Raw genomic sequence first — 18,893 nt, 5'->3', positions numbered from 1 at the left:
AATAAACAAACACGATTGGGAGATTCTATCAATGAGGGGAAGTCAGTCAAGTAAATTGAGAATAATAGGGGCCCCAAAATTGATCCTTGAGGGACACCATACTTAACAATTTTTGTTGAAGAAGTGTAAGTAATTAATTGGTTATGGCTATTTATGTGATCAATTGTGACATACTGCTGCCTGCCTGTAAGATATATTAGTAACTCTTAATCTTTTTAGAGTCAGTGTCCTTTTAAAATATTATTTAATGTATAATTTAATTCTTATACCTGATTAAACCATTGGCATGAAAAGTATTTGTAGTATTAATTACAAATGTACTAAAATAAGATCCAAATTTCTCAAGGATAAGTGACTCAAATGTTTGTGTGCTGTATAAGAAAGCGTAAGTGTAAAGATAAACAGTACTCCTAAATATTTGCCCTTTGTAAACTTTTATGTATGTACAGCTAAAACAATTACTAAACTACTGTAGAATTTGACTTATTCTACAATCCTATGCAAAATGTTAGCTTCAAATAATCCACACACAAATAATGCTTTAATGCATAATTATAATGCTTAAACACTGATGATAACATTCTATATATTCAATGGAAACAAGACGTAATTCTATGTCAGATAACAACCAAATCTCGCCTAAAATTTTACTCAGAAATGTTGTATACAAACAGGTACACCTCCTCAGTTTTTTATCTCATTAATTAAGTTTCAACATTCTTAATATGAATGTAAAAATATCTATCTATTTGTGGGAGTTAGAATTGCTCTAGCACCTCTCAATCAATATAGATTATAAGTGAGGTGAATTTTGCATAATTTATTTCTAAAAATGTATAACCCTACAAAAGACAATATATATATTTTTTTAGTTTTTTTAATTGAAGCACTTTAACCCTATATCTGCCAATCGGCCCATGCAGGGGGGGGGGACCTCTGTGATGTGCCATGGTTCATAAAATAAGATCCAGTAGTATTTCAACATATAATTTTTTAACATATAAAAATTAGCTCATATTTTTCATTGACTTGGAAAATTTAAGGTCGGCTGCTAAGTCATTTTATAAACAAACAATATAATAAATATAATTTTTATGGGATATTTTATAACAAACATTATTTATTTCCAAAATGTAGTTATTATTTCCTATAAAATGTATATAATGATGTGATACTTAATTTTACTCCGATAAATATATATATATAAGAAGACATTTTTGGTACGGTACAACCTATAAATAGAGATGTATTAACGTTGCGGTTAAGTTTTATCCCTTTACAAATAACATAATAATATTCCATGTTTCTTCCTGAAGCAAATTTTAAACAGGTTTACAACAAATTTCTTATAGATAATATTTTGTATTAATTTTTAAAATTGCAGCAAAATGTGCTGACATTTTAGCGAAACTAACCGACAGTTCCAGGACCAGGGTTAAAATGTGAGATATACATTGACAAATTCAAAAATGATCCTTTATTTGTATATTAATTTTACAGTAATTCTTTGATATCAATGGTTAAACTGTCTTAATGTAAAGTTAGTTCCATTTAAATAGATACAAAACACCACAATATCATCACAAGAAGACAGTGCGAAAGGCAATTTAAAATTCTCTATTGTGCCAATTACTCTACAGTAGTAAATCTCTATTGTTAGTGTTAGGGTAAAAAGGTTTACAATAATAGACCAATAAAAAAAGTAACAAGACGCTCTTCAACCTTTGTCTAAAAATAATATTTTTATTTGTTTAGGAATTTTAGGATGGAAGTAAGAAATGCGCAGGTATTATGCACTAGGTCTACTTATTTGCACACCTATGTTATGCTTTAAACTTTTTCGTGTCCAACGTTATCAATCAATAGGAGATATACCTAAGTAGTTGATACATTTATAATCTTTTGTTAAAAATTAAATATGAAAAGCCAATAAATGAAACTGGGCAAATAGTATTGTTAATTATCTTTTTTAATTTGCAAACATTTATTAAATTATAAGACATTTAAGAAAACTTGATTAAATAAATAGTTTTAATAACAGTTTTCACACTCAACCAAAGCATTGGTTTTGAGTTTCGCCGTATCGACCAATCAGCATCGCCGGAGAGGTCACGTGCATTTGTTTATTGTCATTTCATCACGGAATCCATGTAATGCATAAGGGGTCCCCGTAGCTACTCTCTCGCTCTAGTAGGCTACTAGAGTGAGAGAGCGTGTCGTGTGTGTGAGAGAGTGATAGACAAGGAAGAACTGGGGAGAATGAGAGAAAAACAAGGCCACGCCATATTGAATCAGTTGTTAATTTTTGCGTGAGCTTAAAAGTATTTAGTGATTGATAATTAATGTGTTAAGTGTAAAAAAACATTTTCGGTTACTTCAAATACAACTTTTTGAAGTGTTTTATAGTTCGGTAACTTTTTGAAATGTAATATGTTGTTACACTGAAATTGTAATCAACACCTTGTCGGTACTTTTGTAATCGATTTGTCAACCAGTTAACAAATTGGGACGTCCTTGATTGACCCCTTCAGGTATGTTTTTAATAAAAAAATAAGTTTATAAATAGTTTAAAATTGCTAGAAGTTCAATTTAAAGCGCCTCGATGCATTTTAAAGTAGTTGCTAGGTTATGTTTCCCTTTATTTGCGGTCAAATGAAACCTGCACCACAGGATGCTGCTGCAAGTAATTAAACTAGCTTAAGCTTTCATTTTGTTGACACAAAGATGTCGCACATCACCTTTCAGTTATCGAAAACCTTTGCATTTTATTTTAAACAAACGTTCACCCAGCATGGTGATATTGCTTTTGTTGGCTTAGCAGGTTAAGATAACACAGTTGTAATAGCAGAAAGCTTTGAATAATCTGCATCAACCATTCAAAACCCAGGTGAGTGAACTCACCTCTGAACCATCCAGCTACCAAGTTTTGTGATAGTTCTAAAGTCAAATTAAAGAACTTTGTAACTAAGTTAAATGATAAGCCTAACTTTGTTTAAACTAGGCATATCCTACCAAAAAGGTTAGCACTAAAAAATACCATGTTTTGAAGATCATAAGCTAACTTGGTATGCCTACTCGGGCCTACTTAAGTTGTTGACAGGTCTACTTTGGTCTGCTGTGATTGCTCATTGTTGTGTTGGATTTTTACTTTGACAAAAATTGATTTTGCTTTACACTTTGTTAATAAACTTGATCCTGATCTGTCAATAGGCTGTTAAGTTAGCCTATTCGAGTTATTTAAGTTAGCCTATGTTTAAATCTCAAAGGCTTGTAACTTAAGACATTTTAATTGGTTGTGGCACAGACTAAGTTATTCGGTAACTTAGTCATTAACTTAATTATGGTCTATTTTGTCTGTGGTTGTGAGCTTTGTTTCTTAAGTTTAAAAGGCTTGGGCTGTCTTCTTGAATTGTTTTAAAGGTCTTAAGTTAGCATAAACAAATTCTTATGTAGAATTATTGGTTCAATGCCACATTGATTTAATATTTAATGTAAAGCCATTTTACTTAGCCTAACTAAGATAAGTTAGGGGTTTTGAGGGCTGCACTTTACTTGACGTCCTACGTACTCATTCGAATGAAAATATCGATCGATACCTAGGCCTATATCGATTAAGTTAATCGATTGCTTCATTCGATATATCGTTTGGTTAGTTAGGTAAGGTTAACCTAACCTAACTAACCAAACGATAGCCTATATCGAATGAAAATATCTAATCGAAAAAACAATCGAATGAGTGTAGGACGTCAAGTAAAGTGCAGCCGTTTTGAGTAAGTTTTGTAACTTACTTAATGCAAAACGTTAAAATTCCTCTCTAGACTATTAACCCTCTAAGTGTCCATTAGACAACCCTGAAATGTCATGCGATTTTTTGCAATTTGGCAGTGTTTTATATAAAATGCTATAAAAAATTACAACGATGACTTGGTGGTATAAAAGTATATATTTTCTTAAAGTAGATAAAATGGGCTTACTTTTGATATAAAATTTGTTGGCCTAAATGTCTGGTATAATAGTTTGGTTTGGGTTGAAATCCAGAAAATATATAAAAAAAAAAAAATTTTTAGTTAACGATATTCGTACAATACATTTAGTCATCAGTAATCAAACATCCAAAATATACATTTTGTTCAAAATTTAATTAGGAAAAAGAAAATATATACTTTTATGGGGTTTGTATTGAAAATTGTAAGGATATGTGGAAAAAACTAAAAGAATGTACCCGTGAAAAAGTCACTATTTTGTCATATGCATACGGCACTTTTGCAGACAATTTTATAAAATTATATAAAAAATGTATATGATGACTTGGACATATAAAAGTATATATTTTCTTAAAGGGAATTAAATTGGCTATCATATAATGTGAACTTTATGGTCCTTACCTCAAACAGACAGGTCTTCAGATGGTTCAAACCCAGAAAATATCCACAAAATTTTTTTTGTTCATAAACACACATAAACACACAATTTTAAATGACACTTTATTTTAATTATAACACACACATCTTGAAGAGAATTTAATACTGAAAAAGAAAATATACAACTTTGTTGTGTTTGCATCAGTGATTGAAATAAAAATAGTAAAAAACAAAATAGGCTAATATGTACACGGTCGTTTCAGAGAGGTTTACATCACTGCGCCACTTTCAGTTTCTTGTGTGCCTTCAAGGGCCTCCAAAAGTGTTGTAACTTGTGAAAGCATTCTTTGTGTACTCCACAGTTACAACCTGGGCACCAGTAAGTGGCTTTCCTTGAGCACACAGCACATACTCTTGCTTTTGTCTTAGGCAAATGTTGCATAATGTGGGAGGTGTCGCCTGATGGTCCGGCAACTGGAGCTGGATCTCTGGAGTTACAGAGGGTTTCCACGATATCAATATAGAAGTTCCTCCTGCTCATTGCTTTGTCAGTGTTCAGGGAGTATAACACATAAGCATTGAAGAGAGAAATGTCCAACAGATTGTAGAAAATTCTCTTCCAATACTTGGTCGTTTGTCTGTTGCATGAAAGGTGGTAGACCGATTTGTCTGAAACGTCCACCCCACCCATCCACTGGTTATATTTATCAATCAGGACTGGTTTTACTGCTTCTACTCCTTTCTTGCTTTTAACTAGCTTATTTTCTGCATGTGAGGCAGTTGTCAGCGCGAACACAGGTTTTCTTGTTGCGTTTTGTTTGTAGGAAACCAAGAGGACGTCTTTGTGGCGGAAATAGATTGTTTCACCTGCCCCCAGCTGTGTTTTCTTCAATGTTGTAGCCAGATACTGGGATTTTTTATTTATTGTACCTGTAAGATAGGTCTGCCTTTCCATAAGTTTAAGTGCAAGTGGCACTTTTGTGTAGAACTGGTCGGTGAACAAGTGGTGGCCATGGCCGAGCAACCCGCTGTTCTCCATTAGTTGGAGTACGCACTTTTGTACAAAGGGGCCAGGTACATCAACCAAAAAATCCTTACTACTATAAAGTTCTATGTGTATTACATAGTTTGTTTTAGAGTCACAGGTTTCGAATTTTTTAATTCCAAATTGTTTATGTTTCTTTTTGGGGAGGTACTGAATATACGCACACCTGTTCTTCATTCCGATGAGGCTTTCATCTAGACAAACATTTTGGAAGGGAACAAAATGCTTTTTAAATGCCCTGTTAAGGCTGTCTAATAAATATCTGACCTTAAACCATGGATCAAATTGAGGATCACCCCGGGGAAAGCCACTAACAGTAGTGAGTTGCAGGTTGGACATAATCAACAGAAACTTGTTGCATGACATAATCTTGCTGAAGAATGGGATGACTTGGGATTCCCTGGTTTCCCAGTAGTGCCTTATGTTCTTTGTTCTTATTATGCCCATGTTAATAAATAAACCAAAGAACTGTTTTATCTCAGATATAGAGGTATCGACCCATCTTTGTATCCGGGCAGTGGGTGAGAGGTTGGCACGGTTTTGCTCAAGCCTTTTCCTGGCGTAGGCATTCGTACATCTACACAAAATGTTCCAGATTGCTTCTGTAAAAAATAAGTATAAATAATCTATAGGTTTAGAGTTCCTGGGGGGAAGGTTTTGACCCCCACATCCCCTCCTAGTAAACTTACTTTCTATGTCCCTTTCAGGTTCTGGAGGGTAGACCCTAATCCAGAGAAGATTTTTTGACTTTTTCTTCCTAGGCCTACCACCATTACCACTACTTTGATTGCCTACAGTAGGTTCCTCTAGTTCATCAGGATCATCCACAGCCAACTCTTCACGGTCTGAGGTGTCCAAATCACCCCAATCAGGCTCATATACTTCATCACTGCCACTAGACCAATCCAACAGAGACTCTTCCTCATTGTCCTCCTCCACAGAGTTTGGGCCTAAGTCAATGTCACTATCAATAATATCTTCATCAATATCACTAAGCCTATTACTAAGTAATTCTCGAATGTCATCGGACCGCAAATCACTCATTGTTTATGATTAAAAACAATCCACAACACAGAACAACAGACAACAACATTCACAACGTAAAAACACACAAACATCTGGAAAAAGAAGAAAGCTGTAAAAAAATTAGTTCGCAAAACGGCAAACATTTGTAGTTGCCATGAAGCCCAGAATCTCCCGGTCATTTCGGTATGCTCGATGGTCCGAAACAGCCGATCGTAACCGAAATATACGCGCGTTACGTAACGTCTGCAAAGTCATCCAAAAATGGACGATTGACACTCGAGGGTCAAAAAAAGTCATCCAAAAATGGACGATTGACACCTGTTAACAAAGTAGGCTAACTTGACCAATGAGCACTATTCTTACCTTAAAAAAGCTATTCCAAATCAGTTGATCAAGTCGGTTGATCATCGTTTGGCTGCACTTTACTTTACGTCCTACACTCATTGAAATGAAAAATATCGACATAGGCATATAGATTATTCTATATACTTAAGTTATCGATTATTTCATTCAGTTAGTTAGGTTAGGTTTTAACCTAACTTAACTAACCAAACTTGATATATCAAATGATATAATTGATATAAGTTATCGATCGATATATTTATTCAAATGAGTGTGGAACGTAAAGTGCAGCCCATCGTTTCTTTGGATTCAACATAATGCCATACCAGTAAGTAACTTAATCCTCAAGTCGTGCAACAGCTTTACTTACTTAGTAGGGTAGACTTCCGTACTTATACTGTTGGCACAAACAACCGAACGAAAATATCTATTATTTGATTATTTCATTTGATATATAGGCCTATCGTTTGGTTAGGTTAACCTTAAGTTACCTAACTAAGTTAACCAAACGATATATCGAATAATCGATACCTATCGATTAATATTTTCATTCGGTTGTTTGTGCCAACAGATCCGGAAGTCTACCCACTTAGTGTAACTTGGGGCTAAATTAGGCATTGTAACACAACTTAAACTGCAAAACTGTAGGGCTTAGGCCTTCAAAGTTATGGTAAGCGTTTTGATTGTTGGTTCAGTTTTTTTTAGTAGGCCAGACCCATTAAATTAAAATTGAAATAATTATTTATATTTACTTATGTTTAAGTAGGCTAAGTAAAATTAACTTAATATTTTTTAAAAGATAATAAGATATGGTAGGCCCAAGTTATGTAAGTAGGTACAAAATATTAACTTACCTCCTTAGTTTTTAAGTTACTGTCAAAAGATAAATATTTATTGGGAGACTTAATAACTTAAATTGTTAAATTAGGCCTAACTACAGTGGTTATCTAGACGTAATTCTGCATAACTTTTAAGCTCACAACATATGAGGTGAAATCTTCTGTCTCCACAAACAAACAATTTACCTACCAAATAGCCTATAGGCTATGTATTCCGATTGCCTTGTATTTTTTACAGTAGCTCCAAGATAGGCATTAAGTAACAAATACGAGTTTAAACATTTTATTAATAACAATAAATATAAAATGGCTATTTAATGAGTCTTAACTCCGCTGTCTTTTTTCAGGATTAGGTAAAAAGAGGTTAAGTTTGTGAATCATATTGATAGTTGCTTGACTGTCTTTGTAGAGGCTATGTTGTTAGCATAAATGAAATATTATCAATGTGTGAAATGTTGTGGATCAAAAATTTACAACAATAGATCTTTACAATTGATAAACCAAAAGTTGTGAGTGGTGCTAGTACAAAAACTCTTTGGACAGTAATATAATCATTTTGTTGATTTTTTATGAATATTGACATTTTGAAATAAACTAACTGTAATTCTTCTAAACGCATTCATGAGTGATTATGCCACATTTCACAAAAGAAGACTTGAGCGTGATCAAAACGTGTTATGAGAAAAATGGTTGGCACGGGAAAAGGTTAGTCAGTGAATTTCCCGAGAAAGGCTGGTCGGCTCGATCAGTGAACAAGGCAATCAAACGTTTGACCACCAAAGGGTCGATTTTTGGAAAGAAAGGAAGAAAGCGATTGGATTCTGATAGCCCTTCTGGAAAGAAAAAAGGTGCAAAATCAGATACAAACACCGTTCAAGACTCTGATTCTCTAGAAGACGCAGAGTCGACCGCTTGCTCTAGTAATCAGTCAGACCAGACAAGGTAGGACGGCAACGTTGTTGGGTGTTGTGCCGTAGTGCGATGAACTAGTATGTGCTTGTGGTCAGTCGTTGTGTTGTAGTCTCCTCACTTTGGAATTTCATTTTGAACGTTTTATGTTACGTTTCCACTCTTGAGGTGTAAGTTATTTTATTTCACCGTTACGAGTGTGTGCATGATCACTGTGTATTTCCATTTGTGTTTGTTACGTTTATGTTATATGCACCGGAGGAATCTGTGTCCACATCGTTGTCTTAATTTGCACAGTGGTGTCACTGGTGTCCGCCTATTTTATTGGGACTTGGTATAAATAGGCTAATGTTATTAGATATAGTATGCCTGTGTCAATTCAGTTTTAAGGAATTAATTGCAGTTGTAAGTTTTTAAAATAACTTATAACATTTTATAGGAGATGACTAATTTTACTTGGTGTATTATTAACAAAACTAATGCAATAGACTAAATACAATAAAGCATTACAAATTATAGTAAAATGCTAGTTATTGTTTATTTTTTACTTCTCACTTGGCAATATTATATTTAACGGACCTACACCATCTGTTTCAAATCCACAACTATTGATAGCAGTGGAACAAAGTTGCCTAAATGGGAGAAACTACACAAATGATCCATACTGTATATGTACTTTATTCTGAAATGGCGACCATACGATTGACTAAATTGCATATACGGCACTAAATTGAGTAATAATGTTTTGCAACGCTATGAGAAATTGATTGTTTGTGGTCTTTTAACCCTGCTTACATTAGTTTTTGGTTAATTGAAAACTTTTTAGCGAATTTCCGATATAGCTTAGCAGGCCTACTGATGGTAAGACCTGGACCCGGGACTGATTTACTTTTTCGTTTTGAGGTCCCCAGATGCCAAAAACACCCTCCATTCAAATTCATATATATATATTTCCATAAATTAGTATGCTCAAGTTAGCGCGATAACTTGAGCAAAAATGATCTGATTTTGTTTTGATGAAATTTGGTAAAAACAAGTAAACCTACGTTTATTCTAACGAGTTTGCAAACCAGCATGATCGGACTATGGGAACGGGGGTATAGCCTATGGGGGGTTTTGTGGGGTAAAAATTTGTTTTTCCCATTTTTGACTCTAAAAACATAAAATTTCACAATTTTTTCCAGACCATTTTGTTGAGCTTAAAAAAATAAATAATTTTGTATATTGAAGACGTGGATAATTAAAAATCTTTAAATTTAAAATTCCCATGTTATTCTTATGGAGAATAAATAAACTGTTGTAGTTAGCTTTTTTATGGATATATTTTAATAAAATTTGGCAATTTTGTTTATTTCATCCTAACCTATCAACATTTTAATAAAAACACACCTCAATACCTTCCCTGTAGCAGCAAACCTAGGTACTCATTAAAATTAATGTTATTTAAATATGAAATAAATCTGACAATTTTCAGGGTATATTTTAATAGAAATCCAGCCAGGTAAATGGAAATTCACTTAGTCTGCAGGTTTGTTGCGGTGGGAGTATTGTTTTTTATATCCATACACAACACAGTCTCAATTTTTATCTTAAAATTTATAATACCTTACCTTACTGTACATACAATTTTGTAGGTAGGCCTGGATACTATTCTGTTGTTTTTGTCTGTTGTTCAAGACTACCGGTACCTACTTTGATTTTCAAATTTCTATTTTAGACTCAAGAAAAGGAAAATTCCCTCAGTAGCAATTAAACCATAAATAATAAAAAAATCAGGAAGTCTTTCTGATTTGTAGCTCTTAAAATTTGTTAAATATTAAAAAAGATGTTAATTTGCCAAAAGTGCACAGTAAATGTTGTATTAGTATTATGAATTTAAAATGGGAAATTCCTACATTTAATAAATCAATGTGACATTTTACAAAAAAAAAACTAGATTTTTTATCTGATTTGCACCTTCTACCTGCATCTCACTACTCCTTTCAATATTTCTTGATGTTTGCTCTATCCATAGAATCCTGCTTAAGAGGCGTGCACCCCCACATTGCACTGAACCCCTAGTGTTTATTAAGTATAAGTGTTAGGCCTATTGTATTTAATTTACCAAAGTAAATTTTTAAAGTGTGAAACTAGATTACCTAGACCTATCAAATTTAAGTATATAAAAAAATTCAGCTATTTTGCACCGATACAGGCATTAAGATTTATGTTTGTACAAAAAATTTTCTTTATGTTGACGTGGGACGTTTTCTACATGCCTGCTGAGAGTGATCTTATAGGCCTACATGGATGAGTAATTTTCCTTTGCGATTAAACATGTTTAAAATTTAACAATATATCACATAAAGTTTACTCACAAGTTCAAACTAATATTTTGAAAAACTGATCTGACTTTAATACTAGGCTAGGTCATAAGTTGACCATATTGCCTTGGAACCCAGCCAAACCGGGTGGCACCTAGGCTTTTGTTTGTATAAAGCTGAGTCAACTTAAGATAGTAATGTAATACTGTACAACAAAATTGTCACATTCATTTTTGTTTAAATTTCCACTAGGTACTTCACAAATAATAACCCAACTCAGTAGAAGATGAAGAAAAGTGGTTTAATGAAATAAAATAATAATGATACAGTGTTTGCACATACACACAAATAACAATGGTCAAAGACCATCTGTTATTTGGTTCTCGTACTGATTTTTACAAATTTAATACACATTAGGCCTAAAAGAGTCTGTGAATCACACCCTACATTTTTCATAAAATAAACTGATTTTCAGTACAAAAATATATACACATAGCACTACATACTACAACAGAACAGATTATTGAATAAAAAATAAAATTGAAATATGAGAAACAGTAAAACCCAACTCAGTAAAAAACAAGGCATACAAAATACAATAAAATGTAATTTACTCAATGTACAAAATCACATAGAAATTCAGCCTTGCAAAAGCTTCTTGCATAGGCTACATGTTTATGTATTTACTCGATTTACAAGTCCAGTGTTGACTTTAATCCATCCACATTTTGGAGAGAGGCTTTTTTAGATGTAGATTTAATCCACTCTTAATGATTGATCCAATCCACTATGTCAAAATATTCTTTTAAATATTAGTCTTTAGAGTTACTAAAATTGGAATTATAATTAGCTGTAACAAACATATTGTCTATTGAGGGTTGAAATAACTTAGAAGAGATTGGTTGCCTCATCAGTGTTGTAAATTGGGAAGTTTTATTAATCTCGTGTTCGGCTTGGACTGAAAGGTTGCTTGAGCAATATAATATAGTTCCGTACAGATACAGAGATAACAAGTCTCTTATCTGTGAACAAATGTTTGAACAAGTGTGTTATTCACACAGAGGAAATAAGGAAGATGTATCTCTTGTTGATTATGGGGAGGAATGATGGTTTTTAAAAATTAAAATTGCTCTGATACGGTCTTCTAGCATAGTTTTAGCTTTGTCTGTTCACTAAAAGATTATTAGGAAAATAACAGACTTTAAATTATAATAATAACTTGGGTCTCTAAATCTACTGTAAAAAAAACAGTTAGGTACCCACACTTGCCATGCAAATTATTCAGGCAAATATCAATCTTACTTTAATTCCCAATTTCAATGAATATCTCTTGCTCTTGTGTATTCAAGCATTAAAGTTTGTTGCAGAGTCAAAACTAATAACATTATCGTAATGTAAACATCTATATTGAGAATCAAAAGATTAACTTAAGGAAAAGTAAACCAACAAACTAGCTTATAACTTAGGCTAAGTAAAAACAAATCTAAGAGCTGATGCATCTTCAATATTTAAATTTGATTAAATAGAGCCTTTTAATTGAAGGTCGTGACCTTAGGGGAGGGTTTATCAAAATTAATTCCATTTGTTGATTTTATGTCTTAGCCTACACTGTAAAAAATGTGATTTACCTAACTCAACCAGTTTACAACTATTAAAAAAAGTAGCCCATTTAAATTGATATTCATTAATTGTTTTGTCTCTTGTTCAAAATTTTACTATGGTTTAACCTTCACAGGGTTGGTACGGTCAGGGAAAACCTGGAAAAGTCAGGGAATTATGAAAAAATTCTGGAATTTCTCCTGAAAGACTACCTTTTTACAGATATGCTACGTTTTGCTCTTAACAGGTTTTTGTCATGGTGATGACTTATTGCAAAAAGAACTACATAATCACTGATGCACATTTGTACAGGGTGTTTTTTTAAAAACTTGCATCTTTATTTATGTAAAAACCGCAATAGATAGAAATATGCAGTTTGCGGGAATCATCTATTGACGTAGGGGGACCAATTGTTTTGAATTCAACGTTACATTCACATTCCCCCCCTTACCCCCACTGCCCCCAACTTAATTTTTTTAAATAGCAAGGTACCCCTTGTGACATATCAAATAAAAGAGCATGAAAAAAGAAAATTTTTGATGAAAAAAAATTGAAAATCGGTTCATAAATTTGTGAGATATTTCCCCCCTCACCCCCCCGGAACTTAATTTTTTTTAATAGCAAAGTACCCCTTGTGACATATCAAATGAAAGAGCATGAAAAAAGAAAAATTTTAGCGAAATTTATTTTTCATTTGATATGTCACAAGGGCGGGTACCTTGCTATTAAAAAACAAGTTATGGGTAGGGGAAAAGGGGGTGATTATCTCACAAATTCATAAGCCGATTTTCAATTTTTTTTCACCAAAAATTTTCTTTTTTCATGCTCTTTCATTTGATATGTCACAAGGGGTACTTTGCTATTAAAAAAAAAATTAAGTTCCGGGGGGGTGAGGGGGGGAATATCTCACAAATTTATGAACCGATTTTCAATTTTTTTTCATCAAACATTTTCTTTTTTTATGCTCTTTTATTTGATATGTCACAAGGGGTACCTTGCTATTTAAAAAAAATAAGTTGGTGGCAGGGGGGGAAAGGGGGGGAATGTGAATGTAACGTTGAATTCAAAACAATTGGTCCCCCTACGTCAATAGATGATTCCCGCAAACTGCATATTTCTATCTATTGCGGTTTTTACATAAATAAAGATGCAAGTTTAAAAAAAAACACCCTGTATATTGATAGTTATCAGTATGTGGGAGGAATCAATATGTATATAGTTTGAAACAAGTTTTGTATTTGGGAGTGAAGTTAAATATTTACATTTTTTCTAATATTTCTTGATTTTGATTAGTCGATATCGACTTACAGTATCCCTGGAAAAGTATAGGCTAATATCAGTCTGAAAAAGTCAGGGAATTTTATTTACCAAATTTAGTACCAACCCTGCTTCAACTGAAGGACCTTTTTGTTAGATTGCAATAATACATAGGCTATACAAAACTTTGGAAAGAAAGTTGGCCAGCGATCTTTGATAGTGAACTCTAGAAATAGTTGTATAATTTGATAGTTAAAACGCAAGGGGAGGCGAAGCCCTTAAAAATATACCTTTTTCGTTACCCTTTGTCACTCCGCTAGCTCATAAGCTTTGACACCTCAATCGTGAAAATCGGTTATGTAGGACATCTGAAAACCAGATGTTACAGAGAAAACCCTTATTGTATTAAGTATACTGTAAATCAGCAAACTGACACATAATTTCTCCCATTTCCTTTACAGTAAAATTGAACATTCCTCTGCTTCTATAACAATTGGGTAAGCTGCGGAAGTAACTATGGGGTTTTATCGGGGAAATCTCCAAAATTATAATAACTTCTGAACCATAAAATTGATAGTGTCGGAGTTTGAACCATGATGTTACAGTCTTCTAGCGTAGTTTAGTTATCTTGGTCTGTTCATTGATAACCATCTTTTAGATACTGAAGGAAACACCCCAGCTACATACACCATCTATGGCTTAAAAAATAATAGGTTAACCTGTTGTCATCAATCCTATATTTGTCGTGGATGACTAACTTAGTTTTGGTGTTAAAACCCCATTTTCAATTCCTCTATTGCTACGACAAATAACTTATAGGATTGATGACGACAAGGTAGTAACCTATTATTTTTGCCATTTAATCAATCCTGGAGGCAAATTATGAATAAACTAGCTGTGTGCCCGTTCTACGCACGGGGATCTTATAGTAGTCAGTTGAAACCTTCTTATATTAAGATTAAGAACAGCAATTAGTTTGCATATTTGCAGATATGCTGGCAAAACTAATATATATAAACCTTCGCAAATACAGAATCTGACAGTTCAAGCCAAAATAAATGCTTCGCAATTAAATGTCACCCGGATCGTGTTGGTCCATATGTCCAATGATTAAACTTAAAAATGTTTTATAGATCCATGAAGCGTAGGCCTATAATTGAAAGTTACTTTCCACATCGGTTAACTTAAACGTATTTAAAGTACTACCTCAACCTCACCATTTAACACTTTATTCCGGTTGACATTTTCAGTATCAAAGGTGCTCTTGTCCATTCCGTGAAACACTGAGAAATAAGGACATTAATGCGTTACCAACATACAACAAAACAACACAATACAACAATCCAACAAAGGCCACGAACTATTGATACATAAACAATATAAAGGCGTAAACAATTCATGATGGTTTGCCCAACAAATGTTTTACTCAAATAGGTTATCATTTTCTTAGCATACCGGGTAAGCTAAGATTTGGAATCCAGGCAGAAAAAGCAAAACTTATACAGAGTTAAGACATCACTTGAATACGGACGGCTCTAATAAATAAGGTGCAACACCAACGATATCTAATTTGTAAACTACCGGTTCTAAGGAAAAGAACCAGTACCTACGTAAGAACCTACCTAAGAATTACAGTAAATCGGACCAATTAAATACATTAATATCTAGTCCCGAGGTTATTGATCTCTTGCTTTTGGATTTTCTCGTAAAAAGTTATAGCGTAAACTTATCGGTGTCAGTTTGAAAAAGAAGCAACCTTACCCAAACAACTTTTTGTTATTTAATAGATTACGCATTCTCTAAACAATGATTAGTATATCTATTAACATTAGAAGGAAATGTGACGAAAATCACACAATGTTGGGGGTTTGGTCATTTGTAATTTTATTTTTTAAGTAGGTAGGCCATGTATTCTATGGAAAAGTACCGGTATCAAGGATCGTCGTCAAAAAGGTTGTTATGAATAAATATGTAGGCTTACGTACCCAAGATATGAGCTATGGGCCTATTGGCTGTATGGTCCAGCGATTGCATCACACGGTGAGTAGAAACAGAAAGTGACACATTGGAAAAGCGAGTTTAGCACCTCCTCTGTTAAACCTCTGTTACAATCACCCACTGCAGTTGTGATTTTTTACTTTACACTTTACACAATCGCCATTTAAGCGCCGTCAATGAGTGGAAACCTTTTTTGTAAGCTATTGGCGACGATCATTTCAGTGTCACAGCCCTATACAACACTGATTCAAGGTCTTCTTCTTTCTGGTTGTCAAAACTCAAGAAACATTTTATACTCAAAGAATTTCTGGTTCCGATTTGGACGATGTCTAGTTATTTAATTTCATTTACGGTTACACTATTAGACTATATTATTGCACTTGCGATTAATTAAATCCGTTGTGTAAGAAAAACGTTTTTAATCTCACTTGGTTGGGATTTGCTTTCAAAACGTGATTCGAAATAGTTGCGGTATTTGTAAACAACATTTGTAAACATGTCATTGACAGCTAGAAAAAATAATCTTGATCCGAACAGCTGTTCGTTATTTCATAGACGATTATGTGATAAAAATTGAACGAAAATTTGACAAAAATCGCACAAAACTGCAATTTTGAACGTCCGTAATTTTATTTACAAAGTAGTGAGGCTATATTTAAATCACTAAAGACACTCTCGCCAATCCAGTGAATACATTAAAATCACTTGGATCTTGATATGTACTCTGGTTTTCACGGAGAAGATTGCGTAAAATGCCATCTTGAGTGTTACAGACAAAGGGACAGACAGACAGACAGAAATTGAGATAAGACTCGTTTCTGCTTCTTTAATGTATAAAACGTAAAAATAACCTAAAAGTATATAATTCTGAGCAATGTACAGACAAAACTCTAATTTTATTTATATAGATAAAAAAAAATATTTACTTAGCTAAGGCATAGGTTATGTCAGTTGTTTCATCTTGGTCTGTTCACATAAAAGTAATAATTAAATAACCAGGCTTTTGATACCTAATTAAGGCTAGACTTTCCATTTACGTATGGATCAATTGTAACAGTTTTTTTTTCTTAGAGAGAACATATTTTGTAATGAGGGGTTTACAAAGTCTTCTATTATCCTCTTTACTTTAAGCTTGAAATTCCTGGTCAGCGGATGAGTCATTTTACTAATAAAAAGCTGTATTAATAATATAAAGTTGCATAGATAATATTTTTTATTTATTTATAAATTAACTATGCAAAATGCACTGGCATTTTAGGGAATCTGCAAACAATTTCAGGGTTAAGTAAGAAACTTGATTTTTTTCTCAGATTTTAACCTGTTTGCTTGTCGTAGAAAGCTCGATGGTGGCCTTACGAGTTTTTCTAATTGAATATTTGACTTTGTTGATACAATGAATATTGTTGATTCCAGTGAAAAGATGGAACGGATGGAGGTAGACGAAGATGCCTCCGTAGTAGACCTCAGTGTCAAGTGAGTAGGACTACGGATTTTTATTATTTGAAGATGGGTTTCTTTACTTATTATTTGAAATATTTTTTGCTGGTGTAATTACAAACAGACCGAAGAACTGTTATGTTTGGATAATTTTTTTTTTTACTTTCTATATGGTAAGTAGATTGTTTTTGTCAAAATACTTGAGTTTTGGGTTGAAACATCTGTCTTGGGTCCCCCTAAACCAAAGTGGAACCCTGTAGATCTTTGTTTAGCTTTTCTCTATTACATAATTTATAGTTTAATTATATAGATTTTTAAAAATGTGTTCCTTAAGTCCCTTCACAGTGATTTGGTATATGAGTACTAATGTAAATGAAGATATGAATCACTTCAAACCCTCAATAAGAAAGCCAATGCTTTGATAATTATATTTAAGCAGCCCTTTTGTCAGATTTACAACAACCTAAACACCCCAACACTTGATATTTCATTCGACTTGGGTGGACCAATGCTTCTAGGTGTCAAAGAGGTAACTCACAAACGGTTTCCCCTCCCTCGAGGGGTTCTTGAGATATAATTGAATATATTAAATAATTACTACATTAAAAAATTATATTTTAGGCCTAAATTGCACAAATTATTACGTAGTATCAAAGCTCTAAAATTTACTAGACTCTACAATGTGAATGCATTAATGTTTCTAAAACTACCACTAAGAACTGATAACACTTGGCAATCCACTTATGCCCGATGTTCAACCTCTCGCTCTGTCTGCAGTAATCGCAGAACAGACAGCAGTCCAGCTGCATCCCAGCCGTCCCCTCGGCCCACCAACATGTCAGCACGCAGGAGTCTGCGGCCCCGCACAGAGCTGCGCAGCTACGCAGAGTCCCCTGACGTGGTTGTGGTGACTGATGATGAGCCGAGGCTGAACGGGTTCAGCAACGGCAGTATGGATAGTGATAGTGATGACGGGGAGATGCCTCCTCTACCTCCGATCAAGGTGTGTGTTTAAGATGTTAGTTTAGACTTTTATCAAGTTAATGTTTTACAGCCACCGTATTACAAAGTGTGGTGGACTGAAAAGTTTTAATTTAAGGTGTTCCCACAAAAATTTTGGTCACAAAAATTAAGACTTTTTCCCTTATTGTTACATGGTAAAAACAAGAAAAATATTTCTCTTCACAAGCACAAACGTAAAAAAATCAACTTAGATTTTAAAAAAGACAACCACTTTGCAATGTTAACTATTTGCTCTTATGTATTGATCCTGTCGTCTGCAGGAACTGAGCCCTTCGGAAGTGTTGGAGCGTGAACGTCTAGTGAGGCGGCTTCGCGAGGAATTACGAAACGAGGAGATGAAACTGGTGTTGCTGAAAAAGTTGCGACAGGTATCTATGCTTACGTACTATTTTGATCAACTTCCATTAAAAATAGTAAATTTACTCAGAGGTGTTAGGATATTGGACGGGCGCTTCCTGGTCTGCTCTGGAATCACAACAACCCCTGTTCTGTGTAGCACTGCCCATCAGTCACTGAATCTCAAACACATTCTACAATCACTGTTGTCATTTTAAATCTTCTAAATTCGCTTGTAAGTTAAGGCAGAAATGTCGTCTTCCAAGCCAAAGCAACCTAGAATTTTTTAATCTTGTTTAAAAAAAATTTTGGACATGATTTACTTTTAAATTTACCAAATACTCATCAACTAGTCTACAATTATCAAATTAAATGTGTACTTTCCCACTTTCAAGCCCTTTAAATACCAAACTTATTT

General features: G+C 33.7%; 1 protein-coding gene across 4 annotated transcripts in view; it reads left to right on the top strand.

Moving 5' to 3' along the window:
• The first annotated feature begins 2,394 nt into the window (after positions 1 to 2,394).
• LOC128996608 (transcriptional repressor p66-beta-like) overlaps positions 2,395 to 18,893 on the top strand; it is a 28,453-nt gene continuing 11,954 nt past the window's right edge. The window contains exons 1-5 of one of the 4 annotated variants that reach the window (XM_054422006.1): positions 2,395 to 2,531; positions 7,961 to 8,555; positions 17,093 to 17,152; positions 17,894 to 18,119; positions 18,400 to 18,507. In XM_054422006.1, the coding sequence (XP_054277981.1) occupies positions 8,245 to 8,555; positions 17,093 to 17,152; positions 17,894 to 18,119; positions 18,400 to 18,507 (705 nt within the window). In that variant the 5' untranslated portion in view covers positions 2,395 to 2,531; positions 7,961 to 8,244. Of the gene's footprint in view, positions 2,532 to 2,817; positions 2,888 to 7,960; positions 8,556 to 17,092; positions 17,153 to 17,893; positions 18,120 to 18,399; positions 18,508 to 18,893 lie in introns of those variants that run through there. The other 3 variants (XM_054422010.1, XM_054422009.1, XM_054422011.1) reach the window with 3 other exon arrangements.

This window comes from Macrosteles quadrilineatus, unplaced genomic scaffold (genome assembly GCF_028750875.1).
Source record: "Macrosteles quadrilineatus isolate MER2022 unplaced genomic scaffold, UCM_ALF_1.0 Scaffold_6__1_contigs__length_79288215, whole genome shotgun sequence".
Lineage (NCBI taxonomy): Eukaryota > Metazoa > Arthropoda > Insecta > Hemiptera > Cicadellidae > Macrosteles > Macrosteles quadrilineatus.
This window is presented reverse-complemented; position numbering and strand designations above follow the sequence as displayed.